At 39.5% G+C, this 18,111-nt stretch overlaps 1 protein-coding gene across 1 annotated transcript in view; it reads left to right on the top strand.

Moving 5' to 3' along the window:
- Positions 1-10,308, top strand: part of pdgfd (platelet derived growth factor d) — a 53,511-nt gene extending 43,203 nt beyond the window's left edge. Inside the window, exons 6-7 of the mRNA XM_054600710.1 lie at positions 5,669-5,886; positions 7,969-10,308. Of these exons, the coding sequence (XP_054456685.1) occupies positions 5,669-5,886; positions 7,969-8,103 (353 nt within the window). The 3' untranslated portion in view covers positions 8,104-10,308. The remainder of the gene's footprint in view (positions 1-5,668; positions 5,887-7,968) is intronic.
- The last annotated feature ends 7,803 nt before the right edge of the window (positions 10,309-18,111 follow it).

The raw sequence follows: 18,111 nt of genomic DNA, 5'->3' as shown, positions 1-18,111 counted from the left end.
CACACACTTAGAAGCTCACACCCGCCTTTGTTCCCAAGAAGGACAGTAAGTCAAAATATAATATTAATTGGGAAACTTTTAAGACCAAGTAACTAAGGCATAAATAAATTCACAAAAACATTGGAATACAAAGCCCTGACTAGAACTTTAGGGCAGACTATATTTAATAATTTTCAACCAAACCGCACAGATACAACACATTTTTCATGTTGGTGGCTTCTGTGAGTGACAGTCATTCTCACAGTGTTGCTTGCTCTCAGTCTTCCGTCTCCCTGACAGGGTTCCACGCCACTGCTTTTCTGAGATTACACTCATTCCCTTTAAAGAGACACAAGCACGCCTACACACTCAAACATGACCTTTGGCTTCATCTTCACTCATATGTTATAACTGAAACATTGGCAGGTAACTCACTGTGCTTTTGTACCAGCCCCCTTTACATCAAGCCTTGCATCGCCTTGTGAGTAACAAACATTACAAATGTTAGACACCTATCATGACCCTTGATATCCTTACAATTTTTTTTTTAACTATGAAACCATCACATGATGAAAATCTGCTCTTCAGTAAAATCACAAAAGCAGCTATGATGGGTTCTGTCACGGGTACTTTTCACAACAAAAGTAAAAGTATATTTAGTGTGGCAGAATGTGCTGTAGTCCTAGATGATGAGGAATTTTTACTCCATGTTACATCATAAGTTAGTCAGTTGTTATTGTACCAGTAGTCTAATAAAACATGACATTTCATCAGTTTCAAAACAGGTTGTACAGCAGTGTTTCATTATTATCAGAATAGAGTAGCAATTATAATTATTATTTTCGTTTCTCACTATTTTTATGCAAATTTGCACATTGGTGTCAACCCAATTGTTATGTCTCCACTTATCCTAAATAGACACAAATATATTACCCTAATTTTGTTGAAACAAAACAAAGACATGCTGTTTGAATCAGTCCTCATTTAACCTGTTAATACTCCCACAAATGCAGACATAATCCAATTTCCATTAAGCCGTCTGTATAGCGGATATGCGTACACACACAGCAACTGTCTCTAAGACAGAATGCAGCGATTTCAGAGGAGCGTGCAAGCACTATTACAACACCTCTCACGCAAAAGCACGGACATACATTAGCTTCCTGTTGCTGCATTTTCTTTCTATATTTTTTTTTGCCATGCAACTGAAAAGGCCTTAAATTCAACACATGCTGTAAACACTTAAATGTGACCACGATAAATGTTGTCAATATACTTAATAGTGCACGTTCCACCCCTCTATGTATTGCCAAAGCAAATGATTATGCCGCCTGCTCGTCTCTCTTGATTGTTGTTCATTGGGTTTCCCACATGTTTTGTTTCTGAATGGTAAAACCCACACAGCAAAATCTCTTTCTGTGTACAATTGCTTATTGATTATCAATGCCATTAGGGTTCCCGTGACCCCAGTGCTTTGGTCTCTCTCTCTCTCTCTTACACACACAATCACACACACAGTATTGCACATTAAGCAAAATTATTATTGTTAAACTAATAAGGACATTCAAATTCTAGACAGAGGTATAACTGACCTTTGTTGTTGAATTGTTGCAGAAACGCTCAAACCAAGCCAATGCAAGCCAATCTAACCAAGTAGTACTGTAGCTGTAGTTCACCGCAAATTATTTATCAGGAAAAGTCCTTTATTATTATATTGGGTCATAAAAGACCATTGCACTTCAATGAGGTGGAAAAATGTAATAATGGTCTAAGAACATTTAATTAATCTCCCCTGCAAATAAACTTGTTAAAAGTATATTGCATTTGTTTCAAAAAGGATCATACCGTTTGATCCTCTATTTGGCTCTATGTGCTCTATAGGTTAGAAAGAATCAAACAACCAACTCCACTCTGTACGGACTTTAGAAATGGCCCTTATATCCAAAACTATTGTTGCTTTTTTCTTTCAGTCTGATAATTGTTGAAGGTCTCTTCTTCGTTCTCGTTTCTCGTGTGTACAGGAATTGGGTAAGGTCGGCATTGAGTCATACACTCATTCTGAAAGCTCCCGAGTGGAGAATGGCGCCATGATTGCAGAACAAAAGCAATTGGTGATGCTGCCACTTTAATCATAGTTTTGTGGAGACCCAGTGCAGTAAGCAGATGACAATACTTGGGCAGCCACTCATGGTTTTGGCGTTGAATGGCTTTAGACTGGTGAATAGTATCCAGCATGAATAGGCTCAGTCCACCATCACTGCCTAAAGGGCAAGCCCTATCCACTACTCTGCTTTCTCAGTTTAAAACTTTTGGCCTCCTTCTGTTGGGCAGAGGACAGTTCCACCATAAAGCTGAATGCATCAGCGATTTCTTCTTGTCATGTTTCTTCTGCTGAGAGGATGTTCAGTCATCCTCCCCAGAAGTGGATCTGCAGGTCGTGAAGCGCCAGACTGTGTCCATGTGAACACGGGAGTGGGTGCCTCCCATGGTGCTCAAGGCTGTCACTTCTGAACCTTAGGAGACCATTAACCCTCTGAACCCCAAGCAGTTTCACTCCTGTCATATTTTACTCACTGTGGCCATGTTTTTTCACTGCAATACAGAAGTCCTTCACCTCTGAGAAAACATCATCAAAGTAGAGAGAACTATAAAAATGTATTGTGTGCATTGTAACACACAGGCTGGAAAGTGAATAGGCTATGGCTGGGGTGCTTATAGCTTTTTTCAAATCTTCACAGGCTCCTCTTCTAACCAATATCACTAATGCTATGTAGATGGGTTCCAAAGATGGTTTCCTGGGCTGTTTTAATCACCAGCTGTAGAGCCCTCCTGTTCTGGGCCGTGCACATCCCAAGCCACTTGGCAACGTATCGAATCAGGATGCTTTCTATTGCTCCTATTTAAAAGTTAACAAGAACGTTAATTTCTTGAGTTATGAGATTGGTAGAGATAGAGATGATAGAGGATAGAGATGTGTGATGACCATGTCTTGTATGTGATGCTGATTCGAAGGAAGTTAAAATTGTTCAATTGCTCCATCTTAGCTCCATTGATGGAGACCTTGATGTTGAGTGTGTCTTCAGCTCATTTTTTCTAAAATCAACAATCAGCTCCTTGGTTTTACTGACATTTAGCAGTTGGTTGTTCTCCAAGCACCTCTCTGCAAATTTGTATATATTCTCACTATATAAAGTCTCTTCGTTTTCTGAAATCCGGATAATGACGGTAGTGTCATCTGCAAACTTCACAACAGAGTTTCCTTCATGTCTGGGGTAGCAGTCGTGGGTGTACAGCATGAACAGGATGAGACTAACACACAGCCCTGGAGTGGCGAAGGTGTGCAGGCCAAACCAAACTGCCTGGGGTCCGTTTGTGAGGATGTCTAATAACCAGTTGCAGAGTGAGGTACCCAAGCCCAGAGTGCTAAATTCACCAATCAGTTTAATGGGAGAGACTGTTGAACGCTGAGCTTAAATTAAAAAAGAACATTCTGATGTAGGTATTGCTTTTTTCAAGATGTGCAAGAGCTGAGTGGAGGGCAATGGAGACGGCTTCCTCTGTGGATTTGTTTAGGGTGGCTGGTCACTGAACATGTGCCAGTTTGTACATTCAAAATAGTCGTGTAAAGCATCTGCAGCTTCTGATTCTGATTTCCCGTTGCTGGGTTCACCTGAGTCTTATTTCATCCATCTTATTTTCCAGCGACCTAACATAGGACCTAGAATCAGGCTGATAGTGGAATAACCTTGAGTCCTAGCTGCTTAGCTCTTTTTCAAAGATGAGACGCTGTTTCAATGGCCTTGTGTAATGAGCTTGTGTAATTGTCTTGTGTAATTGCCTTCTTTCAAAATACATATTTTTCCTACATGCTTTTAAATAACTGAATGTGCTAAAAAGTATTGTATGTTTTCACAAAATCGAGCCTCAGTATTGGAATTTATACAGAGAAGACATCTGTACACAGGTCACAATTGATTAGATACATTATGTTTTTCCAATTTCAGAGATGAAAAGTGATTTTATTGTCAAAGTAGCTAGCAGTAGTTACAGACAGACATTCTTTTTTAACATATTTTTGTAACATATTTTTTTCAAATTCAGTGTAGAGTTGTGCGTTAAAGTAGAACAAAATCATTGGTTCAATTGCCTTGTGTAATCGCCACCCTTGGTATGGACAGTGTGGTGATGATTATCCTGCTGATGACCTCAGTGAAGAGAGCACTCAATCTGCAGATGATTGTTGCCTTTTCTTTCTTTTCTATTTTTCGTCTCGTCTCTTGTATTTTATTTTTTAAGCAACTCTGGATTGCCTGCAGAATATGAGCAGACTAAGGGAGTAATGTAATACTTTGAACAGATTTATGTAAACGCGGAACTGTATTGCGTTACAGTTAGTGAAAAAAATCTACAGACATAATCTGATTACCAACACATTTAGTAAAAATGGGTTTTATTAGAAGGATTACAATCGTACAATAGATTTTTAAATAAAGAACGAGCTTCCATGAAGCAGGTGGGTTTGCACAGTGTAAGGTTCATCAAGATTATCCCTTTTGCCGAGAGGATTCCAAGCGTGAAAGACGGTTTGTAGGAAATTAGCGAACAGCTTAAAATTTTTGCTACAGCAAAATTTGCATGTAGGTTAATTTAATTTGTATGGTTACTACTGCTGGAAGGCAAAGTTGAACTGTACTGTGATGTTGTTCTACCATTCTGCTTTACAAAATATGTAATTTTTGGTATTGGTCATATCTAAAAGTAACAGAAACTAATCACATTAAGGCATGTTGATACATCACATTAAGGCATTGTGATACTTGGATTAGAAGGCTGACAAAAAATGTTCAACAGGTAATTAATAATTGGATCAGAATATCTTAAGTAACCCTACCAATCCTGAATAAGTTGACATGATTGTTCTGGCTACAAATAAATCTATCCATCTCAAAATAAATGCTCACCTTTTACAGTTTGTCCTCACACTCTCCTTTGTCTGAGCAACAATGGGCATTTATTTCATTCAGTCAGTGGTCTCAAATGCTAATCCTAGTTTAACATATAGAAATACAGACAGATTTGAATCAGGCTTATGGTTCTTGAGCTCCTGGGTTGGAAGTGTTACTCATTCCTTTATTTCCCTGCAGCTTGTCCCATAATCCCTTTGGTTCTTTTGAAATTAGTTTTGAACAATTGCAGGAAGCCAATGAACAAAGGTCCTATGTGCACAAACGAGGTGAATTTCTCTAAAGTGGTGACATGAAGAAAGACTGCGCTCAATAAATTCAATCTACAATCAATTAATGGCCCTTGCTTCCTCTTCTGGCCTGTGGTCTCTCTTTCTGCATCTAGGCTTTTCTACTCTCCCCATCTGATCCTCTACAGTCAATTATTGTTCAATTGAACTCATATTGAATAGTCCCCTTCTGCCTTCAACCATTGTCTTTCAATCAATATTGAGCATATTTTTTAGTATGAATAACATACCAGTTTTTTCTTCTTCCGTCATTGTCTCCAACATGTCACATTTCTATTAATGATGATACAAAGCAATAGACAAGCAATTATAAATCAAAACGGCTTTTTGTCTCTATCTCCCCCTTCCTTCAGTGCAGTCCAAAATCACAACAACAAAGACGAAACACAAATACAAAAAAAACTTAACTAAGTCTTTTTGTCACTCACTGTCCAGTTGATCTGAACCGTCTCTACGAAGACGTCAAGCGGTACAGCTGTACGCCTCGCAACTACTCTGTGAACCTTCGCGAGGAGCTGAAGGCCACCAATGCCGTCTTCTTCCCTCGATGTCTGCTCGTCAAACGCTGTGGAGGCAACTGTGGCTGCGGAACTGAGAACTGGAACAACGGCTGCACCTGTGAGGCCTCCAAGAAGACACTCAAACTACACGAGGTAGGTCGCATCAAAGGAAGACACACTGGTGAAGATCCATCGAAGCATCACTCAAATTACAAATCTAATCATATGACTAAGAAAAAGGAACTTCTCGCGGTTATTAATGATTTAAAACGATGTCTTAAGTAAAAACCATTGTGAACATAGTGGACCGCCGACTGTACTGAAGCAGAGGTAAATATTACCAAATGTTAGGTTGTGAACTTGGCTTATTAATAAATATAATTATATTAGTAGATATAAATACTGTAAGCATTGGCATGGAGGTTTAGGTTGACTGATGATTATTATGTTTTGTTCTAGTCTTTTTTTCCCCTTGTCCTGCACCACCAAAATGCACCTTTTTTAGATGAATCTGACATGAAAGGAACCTCAGTATTTTCTGTTTTACACTTATTTTATTTCCATGGGTATGAAATAAGAGTGATAATTAAAATGACAAGCGTCAGTGCTTTTAAGAAGATGAACAAAAAGGATGCATATTATTTACCTCTGCATACTGTGTGCTTGTGCATGCTGTGGCCTTTCAATTAAAGTGATGGGATTCAATTTAGACTTGGGTTTATTTAAACATTAAACACTGATGTCAAATTTCCAGTAGATTTCAGGTGCTTGGCTGAAAGTGGCTAAAAAATGGTGTGTGAGTGAGTGAGAAGGAGAGATATATTGGGCGTGCAGAGGCAGGTGCTGCATCAACAATGAAGCAGCAATGCGATGCACCATCAGCCTCACAATTTCTCCCAGTTCCTCTCATCCATTCGTTTCTATGTCTGCCTTCGACTGTCTCTCTCTCATCTCTCCGTATCTGTCTCCATGCGTTGTTAACATTCTATCACTCTCTCTGTCTCTCTGGGCTTCCATCATCCTTTCGTTCTCCCCGAATCCCATTTTCAATTTATCCCCTTGCAATGCACCATTCTTGTTCTTTAAGCCTGTCATTCAATCTTTTCTCTCTCTTCCCTCCATCTCTTTGTGTCTTTGTTCTTGTAAAGCTTCATTATTGAAACGTGGTCCGCAGGGCTCTCTCTATCGGTCTCTCTCCCTCGCCGTTGAAAAATCATACAATAGAAATTTTGACAAAAGTGGGATTTGGGATGTAATTGTGCTATGTGTATGTGTGAGCATGAAAAAGGCATGTTTGGGTCTTTATATACAATGTATATGGTTGTTTGTTTTTGTGTGTGTGTTTGTAAGAGGTTTCCATCCTCCTGTCCTCTCCTCTCAGGCAGTCTTAGACCTGTAACTGCCTCCATCGCTGACTTAACTTCTAAAGAAACACATTATTACTCACACGATTGTTTCAGTGCCGGAATGTCCTGGCATAAATCATAGGCAGCCTTGCTTTCACTGAGTTCTGGAGAACAAATTCACTGCATCAGTTGTGGAACAATTTGTACTTCCACACAAAGTCAGTTATAGTGAAACACTGACTAACTATAAAACACATTTTATTGTACTTTTAGAGACTCAGTGGAAACTGGGCCTTGTAAAATAGTTTTTGACTGCACTTAAATAATGGTCTAACTTTGTTTAAAACAATAAATGCTAACTTTTTGGAATAGTTATAGAGCATATTGTAGATATCAGTCTGTGTATATGTGTATACTGTACTGATATTTGGTACAGTATGTTTTCTAAGATATTGTATACTGTTTTCACTTTGCAGAGTCAGCAATTAATCAATTGGCAACATGCCCTGGATGTTTCCCTACTGGGAGGGGCTCCAGCTCCAAGTTACCATGAAAACAAATAGGAGTGAATGAATTTTGAAATAATACAGTAATTCCAGTGTGGTTGGTTATGATTAACGAGATAAAGTGGTCCTGCAATGGTTGCCTCATAGCCTCGTGAGTTTTAAATTACACCACTGCATTCTTTGGAACCTTGCTTTCTATGTAATCTATATTTAAATCAGTTTCTCATTATATTCTCCACATTTCTCCTGTCTGTTAAATTGGATTTATTGGCAGCCATAAACTACAATGAGTTGATAAAAGTATTTTCAACAACTGCCAACAATCCAGGCATGTTCTCACCATTTCTCTGCTTTCTTGCTGCCTTATTCTCTGCCTCCTTTAGGTGCTGAAGTACACCCCAGAGGTCAGTCTGTATCAGCGCCATCGGAGGCCGCGGATGCGCTGGGTCATAAATGAGATTTTCCTCACACACCATGAAAAGTGCGAGTGTGAGTGTCCCTCCCAGACCCCTCGCTGATACACCCAGACTGGCACGTGCATCTGAAACTGTTGGACGAGTTCTTTTTTTTTTAAATCTATTTTGCAACTGACTTTATGTAATTACAGCAACGCAGACACACGCAAAAAAGAAGGCGGCACCATTTGGACTGACAAACCGCTGCTTGCATTATACACATATGTAATTTGTTCTTGCAAGTAAACTTTCATCTGTACACAGGCAAAACTTGTAAATACATAAATGTTTCCAGCCAATCATATTAGCTATTTAGCTAAGTTTGCGCTGTTTCAAGTTTTTTCCTCCAATAACCAAATATGGAAGATACTTCGAACAATAAAAAAATACCATACCACAATGTGAAAATATGACATGAATATTGTTTCAAACATGCATTTACATTTTGATTTAAGGAGTTAAATGCCAACTTGATTGAATTTGAATTTAATTGACTCCCACTGTCTTTTTCCTATTTCATGAGTATGTGGTTACGTTCATTTGTATTATACAAAGAGTGTTTGTAGAAACTTAAGGCACTTCTTGGGCCAGAATCATGCTGAGATGACTGAGCATGAGACAGAAGGAGGGAGGGAGAGGTGTTGGACGAAGTGTAAACGACAATAACACTTTACCTTCATGTGAAATTAAGCTAACCACAACCCTCCAGATCTGAATTGCACACTAACATATTATAATATATATTCACGCTTCCCTTCGTCTGTGCTTCCATCCATACACTTCCCGCTCCTTTTCTTTATTTCTCACGGACTCCAAATCTCTCTTTCTAAAGCACAAACTCTGTTCATCACTCTCTTAGCACATAAAAAGGGGATGTCAGATCGAGCAGCTGTGCTCTGGCCAGTTTTCTGAGCATTCCTGGCATTCCAAATGCTAACTGGAATTCTGCTAACAAGAATACAACTGTGATCCTCAGACCATAAACACATACTGTAAGAGGAGAAAGAGATTTTTAGGAGAGGCGGCTCACAGAAAAGGGACAATCAAGCCGCCTATTCGTAGATTACCAGCACATCTGGATGAGAGATGAGATAGGAGCCACTTTCAAGATGCAACATAAAAGATTGAAGCTACTTCAGTGGTTCCAATCAGCATTTTCATATATTCAGCTCGCCTGATTTCTTGTCAAGCTGCTTTTTTCCTCACGAAGATGCGTTAATAGCAAACAAATCTGACCCACTGCTTTGCAAGTCTGCAGTGGTACCACAGTGGGGAAAAGCTCTGTGGGAATTAGAGTAATATTATAGGTCTCTGCTGAGAATACAACTGATACTTAAGTGTGTGTGTGTGTGTGTGTCTGTCTGTAACAGCTCAGGAAGAGGTCCTTTTGTTTAAGGGGTGGAGGGTTACCAACAGTCTGTGGGTGCTGGCAGTGGATACAAGAATGGGAATGGTCGGCATTTGACTGAGCGTGCAAGGGTGTGTGTGTGGGTGTGTGTTTGCGTTTGTGTTTGTGAATGTGTGTGTGTGTATGTCTAGGTAGCGAGAGAATCACAGCAATAGAGCAAGAATTCAAAGTAAATGCTTATCATTTCCAAGCACATGACCCAGCTCTGAGAAATAAAAGAAGAATCAGTCATCTCTCCATCATCACCTCCCGTGTGTCACACGATCAGGACCGGCTTACAGTCCGGATTTACACAGAGAGAATTGGATTTTACACACTGCTTGTGTTATAAATAATAAAAAAAATAACCAGACACTGAGAGGTTTCCTCTGTTACAGTAAAACCAGATCAGCTTTGTGCCGGCAGCGCTTTTGTGGATACAAAACACTCTTAAATTCATAAAAAGTGTGTCAGGCTGTGTGTTAGTCACATTCCAAGTAATTTACCCCAGACAAACATACACGCAAACAGTTTTTTTTTAAGCTGTAGCTCATCTAAGAAAGCAGCCTCACTTTGCAGTAAAACTTTTGTTTTCTGTTCTCCTGGAATAGTTGCTTTAATTCCGGTGTGCTGCATTTTGAAACTCAAAGGTAAAACACAAAGCTAATACAGCTTGGGTGGTTTGTTCAAATTTTACAGAGGACGGTTGGCAGGTAAATTACCCCGATATAATTTCAGTAGCTAACGAGCCAGATGGTGATTAGGTAACGTGTCATTTTCCAAGATGTTTTGTTGTGAAATGTGAAGTTTCTCTAGCATGAGCTTTTATGATATCTGCTACAAGTTCATGCATTTTAAGTGTGTGTGTGTGTGTGTGTGTGTGTGTGTGTGTGTGTGTGTGTGTGTGTGTGTGTGTGTGTGTGTGTGTGTGTGTGTGTGTGTGTGTGTGTGTGTGTGTGTGTGTGTGTGTGTGTGTGTGTGTGTGTGTGTGTGTGTGTGTGTGTGTGTGTGTGTGCATCCTGTGTCTGCCAGTTTGCTGGCGTTATCAGCACATTCCATTGTTGCATGCTCCAAAGTGACATTCCTCTTTTTGCTCATAACTGGTTTGTTTTCTCCTCTAGTTGTTTTCATCAGAGCCACATTTATTTGAAGTTCAGACATTTAAACCTTCTCGTTTCATTTTTGGGATTTTTGTTCAACTAAGAGCATCAAAACAACACATTGGACACATTTCAGATTTGAATGCTTTGAATTTGATTCGGTCCAGAGTTTCAGCTTCCCTTTTGAGGATTGTGGGGATTGTTTTGTCATATTTTCAACTCAGAGAAATGTTGTTAGTTTAAGCAAAAATCTGCTTTGCTGTATTCATAAAAAATAATCATGATGAAACTGTATGCTTTACTTAAATAATTTATTGTGTGTTACTCTATTGTTTTAATAAAATATCAGCTGGTTGGTCATGACATACTACGTGTTTCTAGCGTACTGCCTCTAGTGCTTTGACTTCACCAAAAACTGCTTTGATCAGATGTTTGACTCCACGTGTTTATATGATATGGGGCAATTGCTTGTTTGATCACGTGTAGATTATAGAAAACGTGTCATGTTTCCGTGGATACCTCACACTGGAAAGAGAGACGTAGGGAGAAAGAGGGACATAAGTAACTGGGTATGAAAACAATTTGAATGCAGAACATTAAGGTTGTTGCGTTGCTTTGCTGACGGATAGATCCTCGCACACAGGTCACCATGGAAACCAGAGATGTGCTTTAAAGTGGTTAAGGAGAGGTCATAAAATTGTGGGAGTCAAATGTGTCAGCAGCCCGTCCAGCCACATGTGAAAGGTTGAGGTAACCCAATAATCAGACTGAATTGTCAATTTTTTTTTTCACCATGACAGCACTTTTTATTGCTATAAAATCAGAGATGTGAGCAGTGATTTGTTTTATGTTGAACTCACATCATATAAGATGGATCATGGACAGCTTCCCATGTTGACCCCATGACAACTGAAAATGGTTGTATGATTGCGAAATGTGTTGTGTCCGAGCTAAGAAGACTGAAACTGTTTGGTCATGCTAGGGGCACTGGGACGCTATACTCCTGCACAGCTAAATGCTAAGGTCAGCATGCTAATATGCTTACAAGCTTATAAGTGGGTACAATGTTAACCGAGTTCAGGATCTTACTTTATCATGCTATATTTAGCACTAAATACTTTTTTTGAAGGAATTTGGTCAAAAACCATAGTAAAGGTTAAATAAAAACTTTGATTTGATGATGGTTCTTCATGGAAATTTAAGGGAGCACTAAAGGTTTACGATTAGTCCAATGGGCACCATGGATATCTTTAGCAAATGTTATGGAAATTCACCAGACATTTCATTTAAAAAAACTGAAATATAAACCAGATGGTCATGACTAGAGGTGAAGTCAGGGGATCACCAAAGTCAGGAAACTTCATCCTTTCTTTCCAAAGTTGGATATATCAAGACATTAAAAACAGTTTGAGTTCTCCCATCATACAGTAATAACAACATGAGTGTTAACTGTCAGAATTAGTGACATTGATCAGTCATTTTCCATGTCTCTCAAGGCTTTGTCCTGTCCCAGCAGTTGCTGTGGCAACCCTTCCTGTGCTGTTATCATTGCACAGCAGTCCATCCATCCATCGTTATGTCCATCCATTCATACATCCATCCATCCATCCATCTTTCATCAATAACCCGTTTTTGAGTTATTCTAAAAGAAAGAGATTCAACAAAACAAAAGTAGCCTTCTCCCAGTCCCCATGGAGATGAGAAGGACTGAAAGAGAAACACACAGCAAGATAAACAAGAGTGAGCAGAACTAAGATTAAGGTTAAAACAGGAAGGTAAATATGATGAGAGAGAGAGAGGGACTATAATGAAAGGCAGATCAATCAGAAAAGAGAGAGAGAGAGAGAGAAGGTCATAGGGGGGGGGCAAGCTATTTGTTTGAACGCACCATTCTTACAAGGCTGTATTTGTGTCTGTCAGCAGCTTCTTATCTTTTCCTTGTGGGCAAACATACACTTTAAAACACACACACACACACGCTTTGCTTACAAACTAGGCTGTTCTCATGTTGTGCTTCTTTTTGTTTTTTCTTTAACATGCATACATCTAAATTAGACATAAGTATAGCTACCATCAGTGAGGCCTGCATTTTTCCAACTATAAGTCTAACCATCCACAAAAAAAAGATGTGTGAAGATTTGTGATTTCACCATATGGGGTGAAACAAAGAGGGACCTACATGTAAAAACAAAGGCCTGACTACCACCCAGGCTATAACATAATTTCTGATCTATGTCAATAATCCTATTGATACTAAGAATTTTACTCTTATCAATAATTAATATTTTATACTTGCTAATAACCAATCCCGCTCATGCCAGATCCCAACAAAGGGAAACATCTCAGGACCTTTATTCAAACCAATATCTCTGTCATGTTTCAGTTACCATCTTTTAATATTTTGGAGTCCCATTTGTCACTTCCCATTTTCCCCTTTCTCTGATTGTGTTAGTTTAAGTGCATATCTGGGAGCACTGTTTAAGGGACTGTAGATTTTCAATCTTACCATCATGTATTAGTCATGGAAGTGGCCGCTATTATACATAATACCTTCCAGCGCTCACTGCTCTTCTCAAACCACATTCATATCTCCTACTTTGGGTAGTGGTTGAGGGCAAGGCATGACAAATTACTCTGAGGAGACCAGCTGTGTTACAGCAGCGGTTATCTTTTATTAATTATTTTTGAAGACTATCTTGTTAGGCTACCACCCGAATGCCATATTCAAAGCTTTAAGATTCACAAAGTAATATTTCTATAATGAGAATGAATCAAATAACTTTATGTAATGAGAAACGTCTCACTTGTTGTGATCAACCCACAGATAATGTTCATCAGACGCTGCAGTCCCCTCAGCTCTACAGAGCTTTATGGCGTCTTTCAGTTTATTATTGTTGTTGTTCACTCTCAACAGGGTCGTTTTAAAACGCATCAGGGAAATGTCAGAGACCAGCTGGTGAACTTGATGAGCTGCCCCGGAGTAGCTACAAAGTCGATGAATGCAGTTTAAATAATACAAAAAAATCCATAAAGTTGGTGAACCCACAAGGGTCGGATTTAAAAAAGGATGTACAAAATCACAGAAGCAGAGACTGATATCTTGATTTTAGTCCCTTTTATGAGGGTCAAGCTCCACAAATCCTAAAATATCCATATGAACATAAAACACTTTCAGTAGATCCCCCTGTCTGTTAAATTACCATTTCCACTTTGTAATGCAGGCTGTTTCTGTTTACTCTCACGCCTAGATAACCTAACAAAGTAATTTTTTCAAACTCCAGAGCCATACATTTCAGTTTTTTAAAGACTGACTTCTCATAAAGATAGACCTTTACTGTTAAAACCGTTGAAGGGCCCCTGATACCCTTCATTAACTGTGTAGTTGTAGAATGGATAGTAGAGTAATAATTAGCAAAACTAATAATCATAATATGGCCGTCATCTTCACATAAAAAATGCAATATGATGAAAACATTGTCCGTCAGCTTTGACTGTTAGCACCAAGCATCATGTTTGTAGACACAGAGTCAACCTCCTCTCTGGCCACCGGAGTCCTGTGCTCTGTCCTGCGTTACGCCCACCAAGTGCAGCTTGATCCCGGGTAAACGATGGAGCCAGGTCTCTGTGAAAATGTTTCTATGAACATGATAAATGATAATAAATGATGATAAAAATGATTATATGTATATGTTCCTGATTTTCAAGCCATCCACAGTGTTTGCACCTGCTGTCATAGGATTTTTTATCATGCAATATCATCATTAAAATGTTGAACCAATATCGGCAGTGGTTGAATTTGCCCACACTCAGCATGCTGTTGTCCATCAAATATGAAAGCTGTGGCTTTTTTGTATTGAAAAACGGCCAAAAGAGAAAATGTCAAGTGGAAAGCATGATCTAATATAGGGTGGAGGCTCATCATAGTTAATCAGCATGGACAAGAGTTGGATGAAATTACTTAAGACATACAATCAGAGGGCGATGGAGGTTACACAGAAAAGGACAGGGGACAGAATGGAAGGGTGTTGAGAGAAGAATGAAGAGAACTGAAGGAGAGAAGTAGACAGAATCAGAAGAAAACCCAGAAAGAGGGGTTTGGAGAGACAGACAGACGTGGAAAAAGCAACACAGACAGATGAGGAGGAGGTGGAGGAGAGCTGATGAAGTCATTGAGGCGTGTAGTAAAGAATGGTGAGAATATGACCCATAACTGAGACACGATGTAGCAAGACAACGCTGTCTTACATCACAGACATACACACTGAGCTGACATGTAGCAGAAACGAATGGGAGGAGCACTGTCAATCTGTCCTCACTTTTTTCTCTGGCCGATGTCAAAAACAAGAGAAAAGAACATGCACCACCATGACAGCATCAAATTTCACCTTCCACATCGTCATTTTAACATCATTTCATTTTTTTTTCTTTCTGTTGTGCTCGAAACACCACAGATTTCCTCCTCTCCAAGGATGAGAGGTGTGTGGAGTTTGTTTCAAAATGTGTGGGTGAAGATTTGACTTCACCACTTCAACCTAGGTTCTTTCTTCTTTTTCTTCCCTTTGGCTGATACCTCACCTGTTTTTGCATTTTTTTCTTCTCATATGCAAAATACACCCTAACACATACAGAGAGGAGCATTTACACACACACACACACACACACACACACACACACACACACACACACACACACACACACACACACACACACACACACACACACACACACACACACACACACACACACACACACACACACACACACACACACACACACACACACACACACACACCATCATCATCACTCTGTCCCTCCCGACCTCCAGACCCATCCTTCCTCCTTGTCCCTTGCTCCCATCTTTCCGTCCTCCTTTCACACTACATTATAGAACAGCTTTCATTTAGGTATGAATATTAGATATTTCTTTTGAATAATGGAAAAAGACCGTATGTGAGGAATCTGCAGACATAAGGAGAAAAAGGACAGTCGTACTTGTGGGTCTTCACTTGCACATTTAAAATAGTCCAATAAAATGACATTCTCAGATCCAAACTGTTCCATTAAATAAATGATCAACTTTAAGTGCAAGTCAAGAAGTGAGGTGTGTCTCTTTCTGTGTGTTGGGAATCTGCAAGCTTGTCCATATGACGATTCTAGGAGCTTGTCTTTGTAAAATACTGCAAAGACAGGCTACTGTTTATTCCATCTAACAATATATTACAACCGTTTTTGATGAATAAAGACTTCATTCTTTTTTTAACGGGATGCTTCCATATGTTATGGTCCTCAGCTGAATGAAACACCATCTATGTTGTTTAAAAGTTTTACACATGAGGAAAAAGGGTGGAGACAAGCACAATGTTTTTATTTTCATAGTTCCTAAAAAGTCAGATTTGCGAAATTACATTTATAGCAGTGTCATACTGGGAGAGAACAGGGCCAAAGGATCAGAGAGAGAAAGGAAGAAGGAGAGGGGTACAGGAAAAAACAAATAACAAAAGCCGACGGAGTCACTTTCATTTGATGGAAGTGATTCACTGCTGTGTCTGCGTGGCGTGCATACAGTGTGTGTGTGTGTGTGTGTGTGTGTGTGTGTGTGTGTGTGTGTGTGTGTGTGTGTGTGTGTGTGTGTGTGTGTGTGTGTGTGTGTGTGTGTGTTAGCTGAATAAAATAATTTGTTCTGGCAGCACAGGAACCTCATGGCACACTTTATTCTTACAGACTATTCAATTACCTGAATTACCTGGTGCACAGGCTTAAAGAGCTTACCTACACACACATACACACACACACACACACACACACACACACACACACACACACACACACACACACACACACACACACACACACACACACACACACACACACACACACACACACACACACACACACACACACACACACACAGAGGCAGTCACACTCATGTAACAAACAAAGCGTGCATTAATAAACACATAAAACTTGCATCGACATACACTCCAAACCCCGCAAAAAGAAACTGCAAACATCAGCAAGACAGAGGAAAACACAGATTTGAGTCAAATTTAAATGAGATTAAGAGCTTTACCTCCCAGGTGACGTAATATTGTTGGGTTTGCTTTGGGAAACTTGCTGGATTGTCTCTGGCATGCACAAAAGCCCCCCCCTGCTTTTGCACGTTAGTCTTTCATGCTTTGAGGAAATGGTACTAAATGTATCACTTGTTTTCACCCAGATTCAGTTCCTCCTGGCAACAGTGCATCTTGCTCAGCCTCTGCAACAAACAGAGTTGACAGGGCTAACAAGACTGCCAATCATGCCCTGGTCTCTGCATAACTCCCAACAGGTGGATCAGCACACCAGTTCAACAGGGATGATGCAATCTGCAGGAGACAACATGAAACTCCCAAGGTGAAACTACTCATTGTGTATCCAAGGAAGACAACTGGTGGTTTCCTGGACAAGCAATGGTTTGGCAGTGACACTGACTGCATACACAATTTGGAATTGGCAATGAATGTTGGCTGTATTTCTTTATTGCTCTGCTGCTTTTATCAATAGCTGTTGAATTTCTATTTAAGGGTGGCTGTAGAAGCTGCATTTAAGTTTATTTTTTCTGTATGTAATTAACTGTATTTGTATGTGGAAGCAAAGTGTGAACCGCCCACAGTTGAGGAGGGCACTCCTATAAGCTGGTGGGCATGGTACATGGTGAGGCGGAGAAAGTGGGTGACAGCAGATACGGTCTTTGACCTCAGCCTCAGCCCTGTAAAAAGTGTCTGCTGGTGAAAGGCATCAGCAACGCCACAGTGAAAGATTAAGGACACTGAAATAACTGAATTTTATTTTCGAATAATGTTTATTTTGCATTAAATTCAAAGCAACAGTGAACACTGAGCTCCCTCTGGATTTCTTTTTGGAAACAAGGCAGCAAGTCTGACATACTGCACCAAAACTCTCTGTGTGGTAAAAACATAGGGCATTGGAATTGGGTTTGAAGGAAAAACCACTGCCACTAAAGTGGTTTTTTAACGTCTAGGGACTACAGATGGGAAAAAAAGCAATTTGTGTGACTCTTGTACATTCAGTGTAGTGCTGTCTATTAGTGTGCTATGTCCCTGTTTAATAAAACAGCAAATAAAAACAAATTGATGCAACAAATAATCTAGCCATCCACATTTATTATATCTTACTACCTGACATGCTCCCTCACCCTGTCACTTATCAATAGGATTCAACACTTGTTTTTCACATTGTGTGGCAGGGTCATGTGAGTTGCATTAGTTGGTTTGTCAAGGATATTGTCTTTCTGCTTTTCACAGTAGCAGTGAACACTAAGTAGTGACACAAGACAAATTCACCATCACATCACTAAGTACCTCTCACTACTGTAGAGCAGTTAAAGATCTGTCTAAAAATAGTTAACCAAACATTTAGTTTTTATATCCAATCCCCAAAAAATAAACAAGAGTTGTTTACATAGAAAGTAAAGTCAGCATAACTACTTGCCCAAACATAACATTCCTACAGAAAATAGGAAGCATTTTCAAGCCCAAATAAATCAGATATACTTTTGAGTAAACAACCAGCATGATGTTGTAT

This window comes from Anoplopoma fimbria, chromosome 1 (genome assembly GCF_027596085.1).
Source record: "Anoplopoma fimbria isolate UVic2021 breed Golden Eagle Sablefish chromosome 1, Afim_UVic_2022, whole genome shotgun sequence".
Classification (NCBI taxonomy): domain Eukaryota; kingdom Metazoa; phylum Chordata; class Actinopteri; order Perciformes; family Anoplopomatidae; genus Anoplopoma; species Anoplopoma fimbria.
Note: the sequence above shows the minus strand (reverse complement) of the source record. Positions and strands in the feature narration are given on the sequence as shown.